Source organism: Kogia breviceps, chromosome 3 (genome assembly GCF_026419965.1).
Source record: "Kogia breviceps isolate mKogBre1 chromosome 3, mKogBre1 haplotype 1, whole genome shotgun sequence".
Lineage (NCBI taxonomy): Eukaryota > Metazoa > Chordata > Mammalia > Artiodactyla > Physeteridae > Kogia > Kogia breviceps.
The window spans coordinates 102,079,375-102,098,791 of record NC_081312.1 but is presented as its reverse complement, the minus strand read 5'-3'; the positions used below and the strand labels follow the sequence as shown (position 1 = coordinate 102,098,791).

General features: G+C 57.7%; 1 protein-coding gene across 1 annotated transcript; it reads right to left on the bottom strand.

Moving 5' to 3' along the window:
• Positions 1-648: 648 nt before the first annotated feature.
• CSK (C-terminal Src kinase) lies at positions 649-18,581 on the bottom strand. The gene is made up of 13 exons (XM_059057148.2): positions 17,939-18,581; positions 5,248-5,327; positions 4,780-4,893; positions 4,563-4,675; positions 3,994-4,213; positions 3,167-3,260; positions 2,901-2,966; positions 2,718-2,817; positions 2,538-2,628; positions 1,956-2,029; positions 1,678-1,873; positions 1,483-1,569; positions 649-1,236 (listed from the first exon to the last, which is right to left on the bottom strand). Exons 2-13 carry the CDS (start codon positions 5,260-5,262, stop codon positions 1,054-1,056), a joined length of 1,353 nt encoding a protein of 450 aa, XP_058913131.1. The 5' UTR covers positions 5,263-5,327; positions 17,939-18,581; the 3' UTR covers positions 649-1,053.
• Between the last annotated feature and the right edge of the window lie 836 nt (positions 18,582-19,417).

Genomic DNA, 19,417 nt, shown 5'->3' with positions numbered 1-19,417 from the left:
TTTTCTCCCCCGTCCGTGGCTCCAGCCCTCCTCGTGCTGAGGGCCTGAACAACACGGCAGGAGAAGCGGCCGGGATGCCCAGGCATCACCCTGTGGACGGGACCCAAGCCCGGGACGGCCTTAGGGCCAAGCCTGCCTGGCAGCAGGACACTGGGAGAGGCGGGTAGTGAGAGCTCTCCCATGGCAGACACAGGACACTCGCTCGTGCAGCTGACATAAGGCGGCGGCTACATCTCCCCGCGGTGCTCCCCACCCCGCCCCACTCACAGGGCAAGCACAGCCTCACTCACAGAGACAGGGGGATGGACAAGATGGCACGGGGATGGGAGGCTGGGACGGACAGGCAGGCTCGGCGGAGGAAGCGCCGAGACTGGGCGGCGGGGTCCTCATGGAGTGGTTTATTACGATTCCATCTCACAAGGCAGGTGGGTGGGCGGGCGGCAGCGGCACACGGACTCCAAGCCCCTGACAGACGTCTGCCTTGGGCGCATGCAAACAGTGCAACATGGTCAAGCGCAGACATGGGGCGACCGAGGCAACACGGACAAGGAACACGGGGTGGGGAACGAAGCTGGGGCGATGGGTCCCTAGAGAGGGGCCTGGTCTCCCCAACCCTTGTGGGCAGGACAGGAAAAATAAGATTCGTACTTCTTGTAAAATGCCCATTTGCTGGGTACTTTCTTTCTCCTTATCTTGAAAAATAATAAAAAATAAACACACGGAAAAAAATCTCAAAAAAGGAAAGGGATAAAACTCTAAGAAGGCGAGATACAGGAGGCCAGGGGGAGCCTGACCCCAGTAGGGCTCCTCAGCCTCCTCCCTTCTTGGCCCTTGGGCGGGGTTCCCAAAGCCCCACAGGCGGGTCCATGAGAGAAGGTGCCAGGCAAAGGCGGGGTCTCCGGGGGCCAGAAGGGGCGGAGGCTGCGACAGAGAAAAGAGGCCCACGGTCCTGCTGGGCTCAGTTCGGTTTTGGGCCCGGCGAGTGGGGCACCGGGTCCACAATCTCTCCGGGTTCAGTCCCCACAGGCCCCCGACCTGGGCGGAGGCCGGCAGTCACAGGTGCAGCTCGTGGGTTTTGATGCGCTCCAACTGCTCCCGGAGCTGCAGGAAGGAGGGCCGCATGGCGGCATCCAGGTGCCAGCAGTTCTTCATGACCTCGTAGACTGCAGGTGGGCAGCCGTCGGGGGCGTCCATCTTGTAGCCCTTCTCCACCCGCGGGACAACGTCCTTCAGGGGCTGCGGGCAGGTGGGTGGTACGCATCGGTGTGAGGCCTGACCGCGAGGGGACCCCCACTCAGCGTTGCTCTCCAAGGACACCCCTAGTTCTGCCTCAGCCCAGGCCCGGGGAGCGGACTGGAAGGTCCCGAGGGCAGGTCTGCAGCTTCTAGGCTTCAGGCCGGGGTGGCGGGGCCCAGCCGGTCCCCCTCCCTGTCACTCCGTCCCTTGCTCCAAGCCCCACCCAGCCCCAGCGCCCACACTCACAATTCTCGGATAAGGCACTCGCCCGAAAGAGTAGATTTCCCAGAGGAGGATCCCGAAACTCCACACGTCAGACTTGGTGGAGAATTTCTGCCACATGGATGGGAGAGGCAGTGTCAGGTCCTGGGAACTGGGGGGTGCGGGTGACCCGGGAACCCCATCCACCACTGCTCAGGCCCTGAGGAGAGGCGCGCCCACCTTCTCTCTCAGGGCCTCGGGGGCTGTCCACTTGACTGGCAGCTTGCCCGTGTCCTGGGTGCTGGAAGCCTCCTTGGTAAGGCCGAAGTCGCTGACCTTGGCCACGTTGTCCTCGGACACCAGCACGTTGCGGGCAGCCAGGTCCCGGTGCACGAAGTTGTTGCCCTCCAGGTATTCCATGGCCTCGCAGACATCTCTGGGGGCGAGCCAGCCACATGTCCCCTCAGGCAGGGATCCCATAGCAGCCCCCCCTCCCAATCAGGCATTGCTTCACTCACAGTGAGAACTTGAGGAGACAGTCTCCGCCCAGCACCGACCGACCCCGAGAACGCAGGTAGTCCACCAGACTCCCCTGGGGGCAGGACAGACAGACCAACAGGTCCTATAGGTCAGACTTGCCCTCTAGACCCTGGGAACAGTGGGCCTGGGGCTGGGTAAATGGCGACACTCAAGGGAGGTGTCAGGAGAGGGGAGGGGCAGGGGAGAGGTCACGATGTCACTACTGAAGGAATATCAGAGTCTAGACGCTGGACCTGGACGCTGTGCTCATCAATTATCATGCATTATCTTTTAATCTTCATAATCTCTGAGGTAAACTTTGTTACTATCTCCATTCACAGATGAGGACCTGAGGTTTGGAGGGGTGACACAACTTTTCCAAGGTCGTAGTGAATAAATGATGAGCCAAGACAAAAGCCAAGCCCTGGTGACTTCAAAGACCAGTTGGAGAGAAGGGACTGAGGGAGCAGGGGCCCAAAGGTATGGTGGGGGGCTTGGTGGGGGGCTTGGGGCAGCTGGAAGGCTCGAGCCCCAAGTGTGCAGCTCCAGGCTGGCAGCTGGATCATGGGGCAGGCACACACCTTGGCCATGTACTCGGTGACGATGTAGAGCCCACCTTTCTCCTCTACGATCACGCCCAGAAGCTGTACCAGGTTGCTATGCCGAAGTTGCCTGGGGCAGGACGGGGTGGTCAGAGCCTGCCAAGCCTCCCCATCACCTCTTGGCCCCGGGTGACCTCCCCACCCCCTGCCCCAACTCACGTCATGACCGAGGCTTCAGCCAGGAAGGCCTGGGCAGTGGCGTCATTCTTAATGCACTTGACGGCGACTTTGTTCCCTCGGTAGTCGCCTAGCATCACGTCTGGGGCAAGAGAGCTGGGGGTCGTTTCCTGGACTCCCCCCAGTCAGCAGCCTCTCCTAGGGCTCCCACCCTCTCTGGCTCACCTCCAAACTCCCCCTTCCCAATGGTCTGCAGCAGCTTCAAGTCCTTCATGTTCAGCGCCCAGCCGCCTGTGGGGGGAGTGGGTGGTGAGTGAGGGGTGCTGAAGTCAGAGCGGGGCTCACAGCAGAGGCAGACTGGACTGTGACTTATGTGGGGTTCCCTGGACGTCTCCAGAGCCTCCAGGATGGGGTAGTGCCAGGAAGCCCGGGTGGGAGGAGGCAAGTGAGGAGTAGGCAAGTGAGGAGTGGGCGTGGGGGGTGGCACTCACTGCGGAAGAACTCATCCTGGGCCGCCACGGTGCCCTCCATGACCTTTGGCTTGATGAGGCGAGTACAGAGTCCATCTGCGTCTGAGGTGTAGTGCTGTAGAGGGCAGGGCAGGCGATCAGGGCCAGCCCCCCACCCCCCGTACACCACCCGCGGCTCCAGTGCACTGCCCTGGTCTGACCACCAGATGGCAGCAGAGGCAGGTCCCACTCAGCCCAGAGTTGGTTTGGGTCAGGAGGGCTCTCCATTTCTAGCAGGGGTTAGGGAGGCCCCAGACACATGGTCCGTCTCCCATGCCACCCCACACCCAGGTGCTGGACGGATACCGGGTTGTTGTGATCACTCTGGGCCTCATCAGCGTCCCAAAGCAGAGGACAAGCCCTGGCTCAGTCTAATACCAGCCTCTAGCCAGGTGTGCACAGGACGCTCCCCTGCCATAGGCCAAGCCAGGCCAACAGGGGGAAGGTGCTGAGAGTGAGTATAGGAGGCATCTTGAGGCTGCCTGGGGCAGAGATGGCCTTGGGAGCTGCAGGGACATGTGGGCCATCAAAGTAAAGCTCATGAGGACATGTTTACATACACACAGCTGGGCATACAGTTCTATGAGTGGCTGGAAGGAAGCTAGTTCTGGGATCAGAATACTCAGATTCTAGTCCTGGCACCTCCAAGTCACAGCTGTGTGACCAGAGGCAGGTCCCTTAACTGCTCTGAACCTCTGTTTCCTGGCCTATGAACTGGGGTACCACCTCCCTGTGCAGGACATGCCCAAGGTCACCCAGCTAGAGTGGTGGGACTGTAGCCGGAATCAGGGCCGGCACACTCCGCTCACCTCCACCAGCTGCATGAGGTTCTCGAAGTACACCTCCTCGTCGATGCTGAGCTTGCTGGCGTGGTATATGATGCGGTAGTGCTCCACCTTGCCGTCGCAGCTCACGCACAGAGTGTAGTCCCCGGGGTAGTTGGTGCTTTCCCGCACCAGGAACAGGCCTGTCTCTGGTGGGCACAGGAGCCGCTCTGCCTGCTCCCGCGTGATCTTGCCATGGAACCAGCTGCGGGGAGGCCGGGCCTGGGGTGATGGTGGCCCAAGGGCACTGCCAGGCTCCACTTCCCGAAGTCCCTCCCTCTGGCTGACACCTTTCCACGCTTCAGGGCTCAGACAGGCTCTGGAGGCCCTCATCCTCTGCCTCCTGCCCTTCTTTCTTCAGCCCTCCTAGCTCCGTTCTCCCCGGTGAGGTCCAGCACCCATGCCCTTCCCCTCGTCTCGAGAGACCCTCACGGACATCCCAGACCCTTACTCTCACCTCCCTGCTTTCCTGACTCTCTTCTAGGGGTAACAGGGCTCCCTGTCCTCCTTCCTCCCAGAGTGGGAATTCCCAACCACTCCTCAGAGGTACTCACGGCATGAGGCTGAGCTTGGTGCCTGCTTTCACGCCCTCCCGCTTCTGGACGTAGTTGGCTGGGATGATGCCCTCACGGCCCACCTTGTTCTTGGCTTTGTACCAGTTGGGGTCCTGGGGAGAGGGGTGCCCACACACGCTCTCAGGCTCACCCTCCCGTGCAGGGGAGACAAAACCCAGAGGTAGGAAGGAGGTAGGGATGTGAAGCCCCTGGTTACCTTGGTGACAGCCACAATGGTGAGCACGTCTCCTTTGCAGAAGGGAAGGTCCTGCTCAGCAGTGCCGTGAAAGTTGTACTTGGCAATACACTCTGTACCGGATGGCCAGGCAGCCTGCAGGGAAGGCAACACGTGGGCGGGTGCAGCCTGGGGCAGCCCCCACCCACCTGCCTGCAAGCCCTCAAGGTCACAGCCTCTTGGTTGGCCTCCCTGAGTCTGGGTGAGGTGTCCTTCCCCCGGAGAGCTCTGGATGTCTTCTAGCTGAGACTTCCCCACTGCCCCCAGACCCGTGCTCCTATCTTGAGGGCCCCGCATCTGACACTGGGCCCTGGAATTCCATTTTGTTGAAAGCCAGGACTGGGGAAAAGGGGGAGTGAATCGACCTGAATCCTCGTTCTCTCTCTTCTCAGCACCCCCGTGGTGGTGGTGGGGATACTCCACTGCCCTAGACCCCTGCCCCTGCAGTACCTGAATTGCCGACATCTTCTCAGAAGATCTGGTGTCCCCGTGTCACAGGAAGGCCAACCTGTCACTTGGTACCATGAGAGCTGTGGGGAGAGGGGAAGATTGAGGGAAGGCTGTGAGACGAGATGGTTCCCTCTGGCACTGAGACCCTACTCCTTCCCTATAGCAATGCGAACAGATGCCAGAGGCTTCCAGAGCTAGGACTTGGGGCAAAGGCTGTCCTTTCCAGTCTCAGCAGGCTGAGGGCACTGGGCAGGGGAGGAGACAGGGGATGAGGGCGGAGGACCCCCAAGGACAGAGGGCCGTCAACCCTGAGCCCATTGTGGCCCTCGGAATGACCAACAGAGGCTACAAAGCCTAGGGGGTGAGTAGTGCCTGCCCCAACAGCCTCATGGCTGGATATCAGCTAAGTGGTCTGTGGGGGACCACAGGGCAGCTGTGAACCTGGGGAAGGTGCTCAGGACCTTGGGAAAGTCCCTTGTCCTCTGTGGGCCTCTTAGTTCTGTCACCTATAAAAACTCGCCCAGGCAGCATCTCTGAAGCCAAATGTATGCCAACCCCATGGCCTGGCAACCCCACTTCCCAGCATACACCCAAGAGAAAACAGGGCAGGCACTGCTGAGACAGGCACAGGAGCACACACAGTAGCACGGTCTGTAACAAACCTCACGCCGGGAACTGCCCAGATGCCCATCAGGAGTGAGATGGATAAACTGTGTACATTCACTGAGTACTGGACAGCAGTAAACATGAATCAACTACAGCTATGAAACAACACTGATGCATCTAAACAAGCTAACCAAGACGCCAGACAGAAAGCACACACGCCATGTGATTCCATTTGTATAAACTCCACAGTCAGGGGATTTTCCAGGGCAGGATGGCGACTCCCCTTGGAGGAGGCAGTGACTGGAAGGGGGGCAAGTTCAACTCTGTAGCACTTCACTGAGCTGTACCCTTGTGGCTGGTATACGTTTTGGTGTATGTGTTTACTTCAATAAAGTTGACTACCCCAAGAAAGTTACCCCAGCCAACCCCACACCCCAAGAGCAGCAAGTCAACCCCGTCTTGCACACACACTCTTTGTGGCCCCAGCGCAGCACTCCCTCTATGACCAGCATCTTCCCAAACACAGCCCAGAGCCCCCATGTACCTGTCCCAGGAAGCAGAGGGATGGGGTTACTGTTCTCTTCTGACAGATGAGGAAACTGAGGCTTAGACAGGGCCAGTGACTACTCGGTGCTCCCAGTATGTTAGAAGAAAAACTCCTCCATGTGCCTTGTTCCCAGGCTCATTTGCAGGACACACAAGGCCTGGGGCCTCGCTGACACTCACAAACTTTACCACCTACCCCAGGCCAGGAAGTGGAAGAAGACATTTGAGTGCAAGTGCCTAGGGGTGTGAGGTGAGTGAGGACTGCAGAGCATAGGTGGGCTTCCTGGAGGAGGGAGCGCTGGAGCTGGGCCCTGAAGGCTGGAGGGCTAAAAAAGGCAGGGGCACCCCAGGCTGGAAGCCCATGGTGAGGAGGGCGGGAAACAGACCCTGACGGTCTGAGCACCCTGTCAGTCTGCGGCAGGGGGCCGTGTGTACTGGGTCCACCTGGCACAAAACTTGCAGAGATGTGGGGGCTTCAAATGCTGACGTGAGGAAACAGGGTTTGCTTCTGAGGGCCATGGGGTCTGTGGGCCTCAGCAGGGGAGTGTGTGGTCTTGGAGACCAGAAGGAGCTGGGGAGAACAGAGCTGGGGAGAAGCACCACCACGTCCAGGCCCCACTTCCAGGCATCCCTTCCTCCCGGAACACATAGTGCTTCCTGTCCCAAGGCCAGCCTGTCAACCTCTTGCCATCTGGGCAGGGAGCCTGGGAAACAAGAAGGATGAGCCTGGACTCCCCTACACACACATACATTGACACGACTGAGCCACCGTGAGTATAGGAAGCACCTTCAGGCTCCCAAGAACCACATGTGGGAGCCGTGAGCTCCTCTTGCCCCCATTTTATAGAAATGGAAACTGAGGCTCATGAGGTTTGAACAACTTGCCCTACGTCACACAGCTAGTTAGTGGTGATGGTCCGGAACTTGAACTGGGGTCCCTCTGTGGCTGGCTGGGTCCCCAACCTTCAAGACCTTCTGAATAGGGGCTCTGCCAGCTCTCCACATCCCCATGCCTCCCCCTCCCTCGCAAGATTCACCACCACAGAGGGCGAGAGGGCGAGGAGGCTGAGGCACCATTAGTCACTCTCCCACCTGTCAGTTTGCAAACACTCCCTCCCCTGCAGGTCTGCAGCTGCTGCTGCTGCCGCCTTCCCACTGACTAGATGATAATAACAAAAATAATAATAGGTCCTGTTTGCTGAGCACTTATTCTGTGCTGCGCCCTGTCCTTGGCACATTATGGCTCATCAAATCCTCTAACAACTGAGAGAGAGAGAGAGGCTATTATTATCCCCGTTTTACAGATGAGCATGCCGAGCCAGGCCGAGAGGCAAGTGGCCTTACCTGAGGCTACACCTCCAGTGAGCATCCTGCCCCACGCAGATGTCATATGCCTGAGCCAGCAGGCCAGTTCGACCCCCACCCCTGGTGCCTCCTGCCTTATGTGCACGCACCATGCGGGGGCTGCCAGCAGGCTGGGACCACACTGGCCTCGAAAAGAGAGTGCAAGGGAAGAGGGAGAAGCAAGCGGTGCTCAGAGGAAGGGGCAAGGCCAGGAGGGTCAGGGTGGCCTTCCTTGAGGGTCTGGGTTTTGAGAGATATGGAAACGAGAGGGAGGAGCTAGACTCTCCCCTTTGCTCTACTGGCTATGACTTTAGGACTCAGTTTCCCCATCTGTACAATGGGCTGTTCTGAAGCCTGCTTTCTTCCCACAGAAATCCTGCCAGCAGGAGCTGCAGAGCCTCTCTGACGGCTCCTCCCTGGCGAAGTCATGAGGCCAGTAAGGTCCCGTCCTTAGGGCTCTGAGGGTCCAGCCGGACTATCCCTCTCCAGGTCAGAGGCCAAGAGTCAGAGTGGCTGGGAGGGGCTACTGCAAACCTAGGCCTCTAGTCAGGTCTTGATCAAGCACAGAGGGGCCCTTCCAGGGTTACGTGAACCTTGTTTCAGGCCACTTTGTGGAAGAAGTGCAGGAACATTGTCCTGGGAGTCAAGGGCTCTGAGTCCTGTTCCTGGCTCTGCCACCAACTTGTTGTGTGACCTTGGGAAAGTCCCTTGACCCTTCTGGGACTCACTGGCTCTCCAGCACCTGAACCAGATCCCTTTCTCACCTGCTGCTCCTAGGACCCTGGTGCCCCACCCACCTCCCCACCTTGGCATTCCCTCTCCACTCCCTCCCCCTCCTCTACCCAAGGAACTTCCACCACTCAACCTTCAGGATTGCACGTGTGCCTAAAAAAATGTAGTAGGACAGTCCCTGCAGTACTGTTTGTTGTAGCAAGAGATTGGGAGACAATCTTTATGTCCGTTAATAAAGAACCAAGTAAATAAATGACCAGATAGCCCGAAAAGGCAACAACACAACTCCAGCTGTTATGGGGCCAGGACGGATCTCTAGGTGCTGATACAGAAACCTCCCCATGATAGAGTAAGTAGAAATGGCAAAAAGCCAGCTCAAGTCACGAAGGAAACGTTGCTGGGGGAATAGGACAGTGACATGGCATCTAAGTACCACCCTCCAGATTAATCAGAGAGTGGAAAAAGCACCTCCACCACAGGGAGGTGTGGCAGATACCTCGTTAACCGAGTGATCAAATTAAGCATCACCAATAATAAGAGGAGCACACTGAGCGCCTCCTGCACTAAGGAGGGCACAGCATCCTCTGTGCGATGGGCCTGCAGAGCTGCTTAACCTGACTCCAATCAGGAAGACGTAGGCAGACAGAGACCAAATAACTGGCCTGGACTCTTGGAGTCAATGTCATAAAAGACAAAACAAAGAAAGGCTGGGGAATGTTCTGGATTAAACAAGACACAAAAGAAACATGACACAACAACAAAATGGTAATTACGTGAGGTGAATGATGTGTTAAGTAACCTTATTGTGGTAATGGTTCACCATATGCACATATATCAAATCATCACACTGTATACCTTAAACTTACACAACATTAAATCTCAATTATATCTCAACAAAGCTGGAAAAGAAAAAAGAAAAGACACATGATAGCAAGATTCAATGAGTGATTCTGAATCAGATTCTGGATCAGAAGGAAAAAATAGCTATAAAGATCATTTGGGGACAACTGGGAAAATGAAAATGTTAGATAATGTTATGGAATTAATGTTAATTTTCTTAGGTGTGATCATGGTACTGTGATTATGTAAGAGATACATGATAAAGTACTTGGGAGAGAAAGGTACGATGCCTGCAACTAACACTCAAATAAACCAGCAAAACAAAATACGTATACACATATGTCTATGTATATAAAAGAAGAGGTAAAGCTAATGTGGCAAAATGTTAAGAACTGGTGAATCTGGGTAAAGTATACATGGGTATTCATTATACCATTATTTCAGCTTTTTGGTAGGTCTGAAATACTCAAAGACCGAAAAAAAAGCAGGGTGCAGGACATCATCCATGGTATATTACAAATTATTGTTTTTTTAAAAGGACATACCATTCACCCCTAACATTAGATATGCACGGATTATCTCTGAAAGATAGAAGAAACTGATAACAGAGGTTGTCTCTGGGAATGGGAAGGAGTAGTATCAAGTTCAAGGGAAACTTACTGTCCGTTGTATATTTGCTATTTTGTTCTTTTAACTTTTGTTTTTTTTAACCACATGCATCTATTACCTTCCCCCTAAAAATAAGATTAGTAAGAAAATCAATAACTTTTCGAAAACCACTCGTGCCAGGAGCCTTCCACGGCTCCCCAGCTATGGTGGCTGCTCCAGGCCTCCAGAGCCTCTCACGCCCCATGCTCCAGGGAGAAGCTCACTGACCCTGGTGGCCTAGGAGCCCCTGCAGGAGGAGAGCCGGGCCCAGGGCGGCTGCTCAGCACGTGAGTGCTGAATGAATGAATGAATCAACAAACGACAGGGGGAAGCTAGGCTGGCTGCACCACACTGCGGTCCCATAACTGACAAGACTATATTTAACCCCAAAGGGACAGCAGCTGCCACCCCACCCCCACAGGGCTGGGGGACAGGGGGCTCTCACTCCGATTTCCTGCCCCAAACTCTGCTCCCAGGAGTTCTTGTGCTGGGGTCCCGGGAACAGGCTGGGCATTGTGCCCAAGCGCTGAGGTCAGTGGCCACAGCCTCAGGCAGGCCTTTCTTGGGAGCCCAGGCTGGCAGGGAGGGGGGAAGCCCAGCAACTGGCCTTTCCCTGCCTTGGGGAAGCTGTAGACCCTCCCAGCCTAGCACGTGCTGAGGGCCAGGGTAGGTTAAGGGGCTCCTGCCCTGCCCCCCTCACCAAAACTCCACTGCCTAATGGGGCGTGGGAGCCTTCAGTAACTGTTTACACCCAGCTAAAAATAGCCACTGAAAAGGGAAGTGCACAAGAGACCTGGGGGAACTCTGGGGGCCATGGCCCCCAGAGACTCTGGTCCTGCTACAGGACCCAGCCGGAGCCTCTGCAGGGCAGGGCAGCCCCCAGAGGCAACAAGCAGGTCCACCTTGCCCTCTCATTCTTTGAGCCACTGTTTCAAGAGGCTCCCTGTGAGCCCAGCTCCATGTGTGGTGGCCAGGATGGACAGGAGCGGGAAAGGGCCCAGGAGGTCCTGCCCTTGGGACCCCAAGAATGCTACTCAGCATCTCTCCTCTGTGCCCAGCCCTGCTCCAGCCCTCCTGGCTACCAGGTAATCAATCACGGCCAGGTGTGCTTGGTGCCTCAGCAGAGGAGAGAGACAAAGGCCACTGGGGAAGGCTTCCAGGAAGAGGGGGAGGGGAGGGAGGATCTCAGGTAGAAGCGACTGTGCTAGATCGGGCCAGGATTAGGATTTCAAACAGTGGTACAGAGAGAGTTAATTAAGGCTGGAGGAGGCTCAGGGTGAGGGGGGTGAGGGTCAACAGAGGCTCTGAACCCAGGCAGTCTGGCACACAGCTCTGCGTTTCTGATTGGGCACGCCCCTCCGAAAGACACCTGAGGAGGGCGGGGCACCAACAGCAGCTGGGCTGGTTTGGCAGCAGTAAAATCAGCCCCACCTCTGGTTCTGCACAGGGCACCCAGGCTGACGGCACTGTGATGCCCCTGGCCACACACCAGGCCATGGGCTGGAGGCTGGTTCCCAATGAGCCAGATGGGTGGTCCCAGAGCCCTCAGCTGGGCAGCTGCAGAATTGGGCACAAGACCCTTGGAGAGGCCTGAAAGGATGGACGGTCCCACTTTGTCTCCAGTGTGAGCTGCCCCACCCTCACCCCCAGGGTTCCCTCAGCATCCAGCACCCCTGTCCTAAGGGGAGGGGTGAGTTTAATGGCTGCAAAGTGTTAAAAACCAAATTACAGCAACTCACTGGCTTTTTTCCTGCCCCACAATGGCTCAGTGGGGGCTGGGGCTAGAGGAGGCTAATAAGGAGGGGGAGCCTCCTTCCCCAGGCACCACTGCAGCTGGAGGCTGACACTCCTGGCCCAGAAAGGTTTCTAATTACCGCTCAGGAGCCTAATTACCTACGTGCACTGGGCAGTGGGGACTCCAGGCCTCTGTTCTGCCACCCACCTCAGCACAGGCTGTGGTCTTTGCATCTTCATTTGCCTACATTTACATCAGCCTCTCAGCACTGACCTTCAATGAACCCTTAAAAACCACCTCTAATGAACCCTTAAAAACCAGTGTCCTTGTCCCTCACCCCAAAGTCCCCTAGCCACGTTATAGGTGGGGAGACTGTGGCCCAGAGGCCGGTGAGCTGGCCCCCAGATTCCTGGTCTCCCCATCTCAGAACTGGGACCCCGAGAACACATGGCTCAGAAGGTAAAGCTGAGGGGGCCCAACTCAAAGGACGTACAGTCTTGCTACCCAATGTAGGGAGAAGGGTTACCAACACCCTCGCCCCAGGGGATGGACTGTAAAAATAAAAGCACAAAGAGTGAGAGCCTACTGACCCAATCCTGCCTTAGTTACTTAATCCTCAAAAAAAAACCCATGAGGTTTTACTGCTGATCTGTTTGACAGAGGAGGAACCAGGCTGAGGAGCATCACCCAGCTTTCAGGCGGTAGAGCAAGGATTTCAGCCCAGAGTTGTCTGAACTTGGTCGGGAGAAAACCCCTCCACCCTTTCCTTGGGCAGGACAGATGACACCCTGGACAGAGAGGTGAGAGTGGGCAGCAGAGGGGAGGTCCACCCAGAGATCGGCCCTCCTGCTCTGGGAAGGATGGGTTACATCTGTGCCGTACCGTGCCTCGCACAGAGTATGTGCCATACCGTGCCTCGCACAGCAACTAGAGAAGCCAGCAGCCCTAGAGAGTGTAGGAACTCTAAGCACGGACCTCTGCCTCTACCCTGTCTCTTTCTCAAATGCTTCTTGATTTGCATGGCCCTTCCTCTCCAGGAAGCCCTCCTGGCTGCTTCAGCCTACGCAGATCCCCAGCTTCTGAGCTCCCCCCAGCCCTGCCAGGAAGTTGGAACCACAGGCCTCTCCTTACTAACTGACTCCTCTCTGACTCTGGCCTCCTCTATTGGTCGGCAGGGGGGCCTCAGGGTTCCTTGTCTCCTCTCCCCTCCAGTCTCCCTGACAGCATGGGCCACTGATGTCCGGCCTTGGGTGAGGAGCAGGGGCTGGGCTGGGCAGGGCTGAGAAGCAGCAGCCAGGGTGAGCAGGCATCAGATGACACCCAGGTTTTCACCCACCCACAAGGCCTCCAACTGTGCAGAGAGCAGGACCCGTGGGGAGGAGGGGGGCACCAGGCAGCCTCTCCTGCTTCTAGGGGCCTAGACCACGGAAGGGGAGGGGGAGGCGGAAGGGGAGGGGGAGGCGGAGGGAAGCTGCGGTTAGAGGCCCAGCCCCACTGAGGCGTACATAGCTGGTGTGTGATGAGAAGCTACCCTCATCACAGTACCTCAAAACCAGGAAGAGAAACTGAGCCGGCAGAAGGGAGAGCTGGGCTGCATGGGGCCCTCAGGTCCCTGGGGGCCTGCCAAGGGGAGCTCCTTGGACAGTCACTGGACAAACCACTTGTCCCTCCCAGGCCTCAGTTTCCCCACAGGAAAAAAGGGATTCTATCCCTCGTCCTGGCAGTCAGACCCTGATTGGTTTGGGCTGCATCATGCCTGATACAAGAGACCCCCCCGTCCCCAGTTAGTGGAGTACTCCTGGTCCCCCAGCAGGCTCTGGCCTCTCCCGGGTAGCAGGGCTTGGCCCCCCGAAGCCAGCCTCACCCTGCTTGCTTCTCCCCTCAGCCACACAGGGAGCACACTAGCTCTTCCTTACCAGCTCTTTATTTTTAGGTCTGAATTTGACTTTAATCATTACTTAGCGGATTCTATTTCCAGCCCTTGGATGAAGGGACCCAGAGGAGAGGAGGAGGGGAGGCAGTGCTCCCTGCCTGGTGTGGAGGGTGGCCTGCCTCCTCCACCCATCCTGTCCCCAACCAAGGGGGGGGGGGCACTGAGAAACTCCCAAAGTGCTCACCCCAGCCAGGCCAGCATCTTGGAGAGGACCGCACCCTGTGACCTCATCCCAGCCAGAGCTGTTGGGACAGGAGGGCAGTTGTAATGCCCGCCTCCCCTGCGCCAAGACCAGGGAAGAGGGGGACACTCCAAAGGCAAAAGTCTGGCGGCCGAAGTCCGAGGTCATGCGCCTGGGAGCCCTCTGCAATGAATGGGCCACCTTGGGGAGGACCCTCTACCTAGGTTAGTCCTGAGCCATACCAGGGTCATCTGGGGCTATGGTCTCCTAGGCCCTGGGAGTGCCAAGCTGAGACTGGTTTCCTCCTACTGTCCATGGGCTGACCCTAGCAGGGCACTCCCAGTTCTCTGATCTCCACAGACGTGGAACAAGAGGAAGCAAGCGATGTCACAGCAGTACACGCTCAGATTAGACCTGGGGAGCACCTGCTGAAGAGGACACTAACACACAAGACTTCCCTAGTGATTTGTGGACCATCTATGTTCCCCTTCAACTCCCAGCTGGGAGGCTCTAGAATCTCTGCCTTCTGACCCCAACTTTCATCCCTTCCCCAGCTGCTGGGCGGGAGGATGAGGCTGGCATGGCTGTCTCTGGCTTGGGGCTCAGGATGCCTGGGTTCCTTGCTAAGACTCAGTTTTCCCGGGGAAAGTAGGCCTCTATCTCCACTGGGGAAATGTGGGGCTGGCCTAGGAAGTAGCTGAAGCTGGGCGACAGGAGGCAGCCAGGCTCTCAGAGAAAAGGCCTCGTCCATTCAGCTCTGATGCTGGAAGAACAGAGGGAGAATGGGTAGGGCCAGGCCCCAGAAACCAACCAGTAGCCCACCTTCCACATGGTGATGGGGACGGGGGAAGGCAGAGAGCGGGGACAGGATACTGGCCAGAGCAGTCTCTGAACACAGGGTTTCTGAAGGGCTCCCTGGGCAGAGACCACCCTTGGCTAGGTGAGCCATCAGCCAGCCCTGGCCCGGGTGTCCTCTGCACACGCTGAGGCAGCCTGCAGTGGGCACTCCTTCAGCAAAGCCTACCCCTTCTCACAGAGTGTCTAGTGGATGCCAGGGGGTGTGCCAGGCACCTTCTAGTACCTTGGTTAGTTAGTTCCGTGTCCGCACACTCCCCTCTGAAGTAGGTATCACTGTCCCTGTTGTGTATATAAAGGAACTCTGGCTCAAAGGATGACCTGTCCAAGGTCTCTCTTCCCTGGCCTAAATGGCACAGCTGGGCCTGGAATCACGTTGGTTGGGTGCCAAGCTACCCACTCTCTCCAAAACCCTCAGCTGCTTTGGGGGCCTGTAGTAACAACAATTACAACAGCAACAGACAGGAAACAACAACACACAAGCTTGGTAAGAGGGTTGGGGTAAGGTTGCTGTGGCAGAGCTTTTGGGAATATTTTGTAGCTTTTTAGGGGCAAAGTTGCACAGATTGTGTAGCAACATGAGAAAATGCCCAGATATGGTATTAAATGAAAAAAGGTCTGATGGCACGCACACCCAAATGAAAACAGCGACAAAGGAAAAAAAGATCAGGAAAAGGGGCTTTCCTGGTGGCGCAGTGGTTGAGAATCTGCCTGCTAATGCAGGGGAGGTGGGTTCAAGCCCTAGTCTGGGAAGATCCCACATGCCGCGGAGCAACTGGGCCCGTGAGCCACAACTACTGAGCCTGCACGTCTGGAGCCTGTGCTCCGCAACGGGAGAGGCCGTGACAGTGAGAGGCCCGCGCACTGCGATGAAGAGTGGCCCCTGCTTGCCACAACTACAGAAAGCCCTCGCACAGAAACGAAGACCCAACACAGCACAAATAAATTAATAAACTGCTACCCCAAAAATCTTTTAAAAAATGCTTTAAAAAAAAAAAAAAGATCAGGAAAAGACTGGCTGGGAGCTCCAAGATACTAACAGTCACTGTGCCGGTGAAGAAACAGTGGGTGAATTTTCTGTGTTCTAAATTTTCTGTAGTGCTGTTTTGTTACTTTCTAAATTAAGAACCCTAATACTATTTACCTACATACATAGTTTTCTGACCTCAGATTTGCTTCCTGGGGACCCACCTGCCACCCAGCTCTGGTCCTGGTGTCTGGGAAATCAAGGGATGGCCTTTCTGATTTGGGACAGCCCCTCAGACACATGAGGGTCCTTCCCTACCTTCTCTTTCCCAGACCAAACACCTTTGGGGACAATGAGATTCAAAACCTCCCAAAGAACAAGCTCAGAACTGGACCCAAGCTGTCCTGCCAGATCAGGCTTGTTGGGGCAGCCACATCACACTGTGAGCCCTGGGCCTTTGTCTCTGCCTGTACTCTGGTCTGCTCAGTGATGGCTCAACCCCTTGGGGCCTGGTGCCCTCTGCAGTGGTGCTGGGGACTGTCTTCTGGTCCTTCTCTGTCCCAGACCCAAGGCAGAGAGAAGAGCAGGGAGGAAGGCACCAAGCTCACCACATAAAAAGTGAAGCCCTGCACACATGCTTGCCTGAAGCCAGACCCCTTTCTACAGGGTCTTGGGACCCCGGCCTGCACCCAACAGCTCACAGGCGTCCAACCATGTCAGGCTTCAGCCCCAGGCCCTCAGGTTGGCAAGGAAGTTAGGGTTGAGTGAGGGGAGCCTCACAGGCCCAACACATCTGTGTCCCCTCCACTGTGCATGTCAGGGCAACCGGAAACAACTCTAAATCAAGGGCAGAGGCCTGAGCGGGACAAAACTGCCAGCAGCCCCAAGGGGCCCCAGACATGGCTAAATATCCTCCAGGGAACCTCCCACACTTCCAGCAGCAAAAGGATCCTGCCACAGTCCCAATCTCCTTCCTGCTGCCTTCACCCTGTTCCTGCTGGGGCCCCACCAAGAAAGACACTGGGAACACCAGTGTGTAGGGAGCTTGGAAGAGACCCCTGGGTGTCCCCACTCTGACAATGCTCCCTGCCAAGGCTGAAGGGTGCTCCGTGTGGAAACAAGGCTCTGGCCTTCCCCATCCAGATCCCATTCACCAGCTGAGCCAAAGGTGTATAGGAGGGAGGGGTCCGGAACGACCATCAGGCTGTTTCAGTTCAGCACCAGGGCTGCACCCCGTGGGTGCCCCACACACTCACCGCATCCCTCAGTGGGACCCAGCCTCAGGCACCAGGGGGAAATCCCACGGGCAGTGCCGATGCTGCCCGAGCCCAGACCCAAGCAGAGCCGGGGCCGGAAGCCCTCTCCCTTCTCTCTAGCCCTCTGTAGGGGAGCACGTGCTCACCCCACAAGGACCCATGGGCCAGGCTGGGGCCTTATGTCCCTGGTGGGTAAAGGCACCTGCCTGGTTTCTCTCTACCCACAGCAGTCCAGCTCTGCAGAGCAGGGGGGATGAAAGGACAGACAGCCTAACTCTGCCAGAGGCCTGGGATAGCAACTTCTCCCTTTAAGCCTCAGTCCCCTGGTCTACAAAACAGGAGGGAAGATAAACCCCTAGTTAAGCTCCAAGAATCTAGTGGCTGGACACGCCCCTTCCTGACACCTGGCTGGGCCCTGAGGAGCCTGGGAGAAGGGCTGACAAGGCTGCCAGGAGGTGGGGCATGGTCCTAATGCCCAGTGTCACCTCCACCAGGACAGAGGCCCTGCCCAGTTTCCCCACCTTAGGGTCAGAGGTCCCTTGGCTTAGGCCTGGTCTTCTGGGAGGCCGAGGGTGACATGCTCAACCTCTGGCAGGCTCAAGGGAGGTGGCTGGGCCCTGGGCTTCCTGGAGACGGCAGGGCCTCCGCAGGGGAATGCAGGAGGGGTCAGAACCAGGCAGGCCAAGGAACCTTGCAGGGAGGCCCTGGGCCGGGAATGGCAAACGGCCCATTCTCCTGGGCCCTGGCCCATGCCGACCCCCTTCCTCCAGGCTCCAGCCAGCCCCCACAAGAGGGGGAGGACAGACTCGGGGTGGCCTAAGACAAGTCTGGGGCTCGAAAGGCAGTACCTCCCTCGTGCGCTCCCCTCCCAGTCAGGCTGACAGTGACTCCCGGGAGATTTCGAACCCGGGAAGGAGGGGGTAAGGGAGGTGGGGGATGGGTGTGGACGCCACGGCAGCTGCAACAGAAGCGGGACGAGCGACCTCCACCCGCCTCCCGCCGGGAAGCACTCGGACGCCCACCTCCTCCAGGTCTGCCAGGCACTCACCTCTCTCGGGGCACTGCGGTCCGGGCCACCTCGCTGCGGGCAGCATCAGCGGCCTGCGGGACAGTCCATGCGGCCAGGGGGGAGGGGAGGGGCGCTGGGGTCCCCGGGTGGTGCGGTACTAAGAGGTCTGGGTGCGAAAGGAGGGGGAGGAGGGAGGCCAGACAGAGGCAGGGGGATGGCCTCGCGGCCCGGGTTGGGGAGGGAAGAAAGGCGGGGGAAGGGGGGCGGGAGGGAGTCGGGGGGAGGAAACAATGTAGCCGGCGCGGCCCCTGTAGAGTTCCGCTTCCGAACGCCGCCACAGAGGTTCGATTTTTGGGACGTCGCGCCGGCTGCCCGGGGCTGCCCCCGACCCTGGCTCGGGGCCGCAGGGGGTCCCCGCGTTCCACGTCCCGGAGGCTCCGGCGGCCACAGGCTGGCTGGGGCGGGAGGGACCGCTGGCCGGGGGATGGCCCCGACGGCGGCGCGGCCGGGCGATCGCCCCGCTCGGACCCCACCCCGGCAAGACCTCCGGGCAGGGTGCGGGGTGGGGCGAGAGCGAGAGGGCGACGGCGGTCTCAGTGGCGGCGGCCAAGCTCGGCTCGCCCTGGGCTCCGCTGGGAGGAAGCTCGCAGGCCTGGCGAGAGGAAGCGCGGCCCGGATCCTCCGCCCGCGGCAGCGCGCCTGCGCGAGGGAGCCGGCCCGGCGCGCCGCGGGGCGTGGGCCGGCGGGGCGGCGCCCCCTGCCGGGCGCCGTGGGCACTGCGGGGGGTGTGTGTCCGCGCCCACGCCCTGCCCCCACCTGCCCACTGGCGCTGAAGGATCCTGAAGGTCCCTCACGGAGGGCCGACCAGCCCGCCTTGGAGCAACCTCCAAGCCTTCCCCAGGCGCAGCTCCCCCGATGTAGAAGCGATTGAGGCCAGGCCTGGTCCCCTCTCCTCGGATCTGTTTGTGGAGGGTGGGCCTCACTCACAGCAGCATTCATAGATTCACAAGCATTTCCTGGCGCTGACAATGTGACAATTCAGGAGTCTGCTAGTAGGACCACTTCGTTACCGTCAAGGAGTTCCCAGTACTGACAGGCCAACAGACAAGCGCTAAGAAATAACTGATAAAAGTGAAGAAGTGGTGTACAAGGTCCACAGGAAGCAGAAAAGAGGGAAGGCCTAATGAGACTTCCCACAGCTGGGACCTTAGACAGAAGGAACAGCATGGACAAAGGTAGGGAGAAGTGAGAGCACCTGATGGCTCTGCGAACTGTCAACAGCTCAGTACGGCTGCAGTTTGGGTCCAGGAAAGTAGTGGAAGATGGGGTCCCTGCAAGCCCCAGAGACAAGAGAGATCAAAAGGGCCTTATGGAACTTTCCTGGACATTGTTTTCAGCCTGGCAGCAGTGAGGAAGTTGTCAGTAGCTATGTGATTTTGAGAAAGTTACTTAACCTCTCTGTGCTCTTGTTTACCAAATGGGGAAAGTAATAGCACCAACTTCTTAAGGTTTTGTGGG

Coding starts and splice junctions, on each gene's coding strand:
- CSK (XM_059057148.2), bottom strand. Junction 4,676..4,779: donor CCATTGTGGCTGTCACCAAG/GTAACCAGGGGC, acceptor CCCTCTCCCCAG/GACCCCAACTGGTACAAAGC. Junction 2,967..3,166: donor CCAGGATGAGTTCTTCCGCA/GTGAGTGCCACC, acceptor CTCCCCCCACAG/GCGGCTGGGCGCTGAACATG.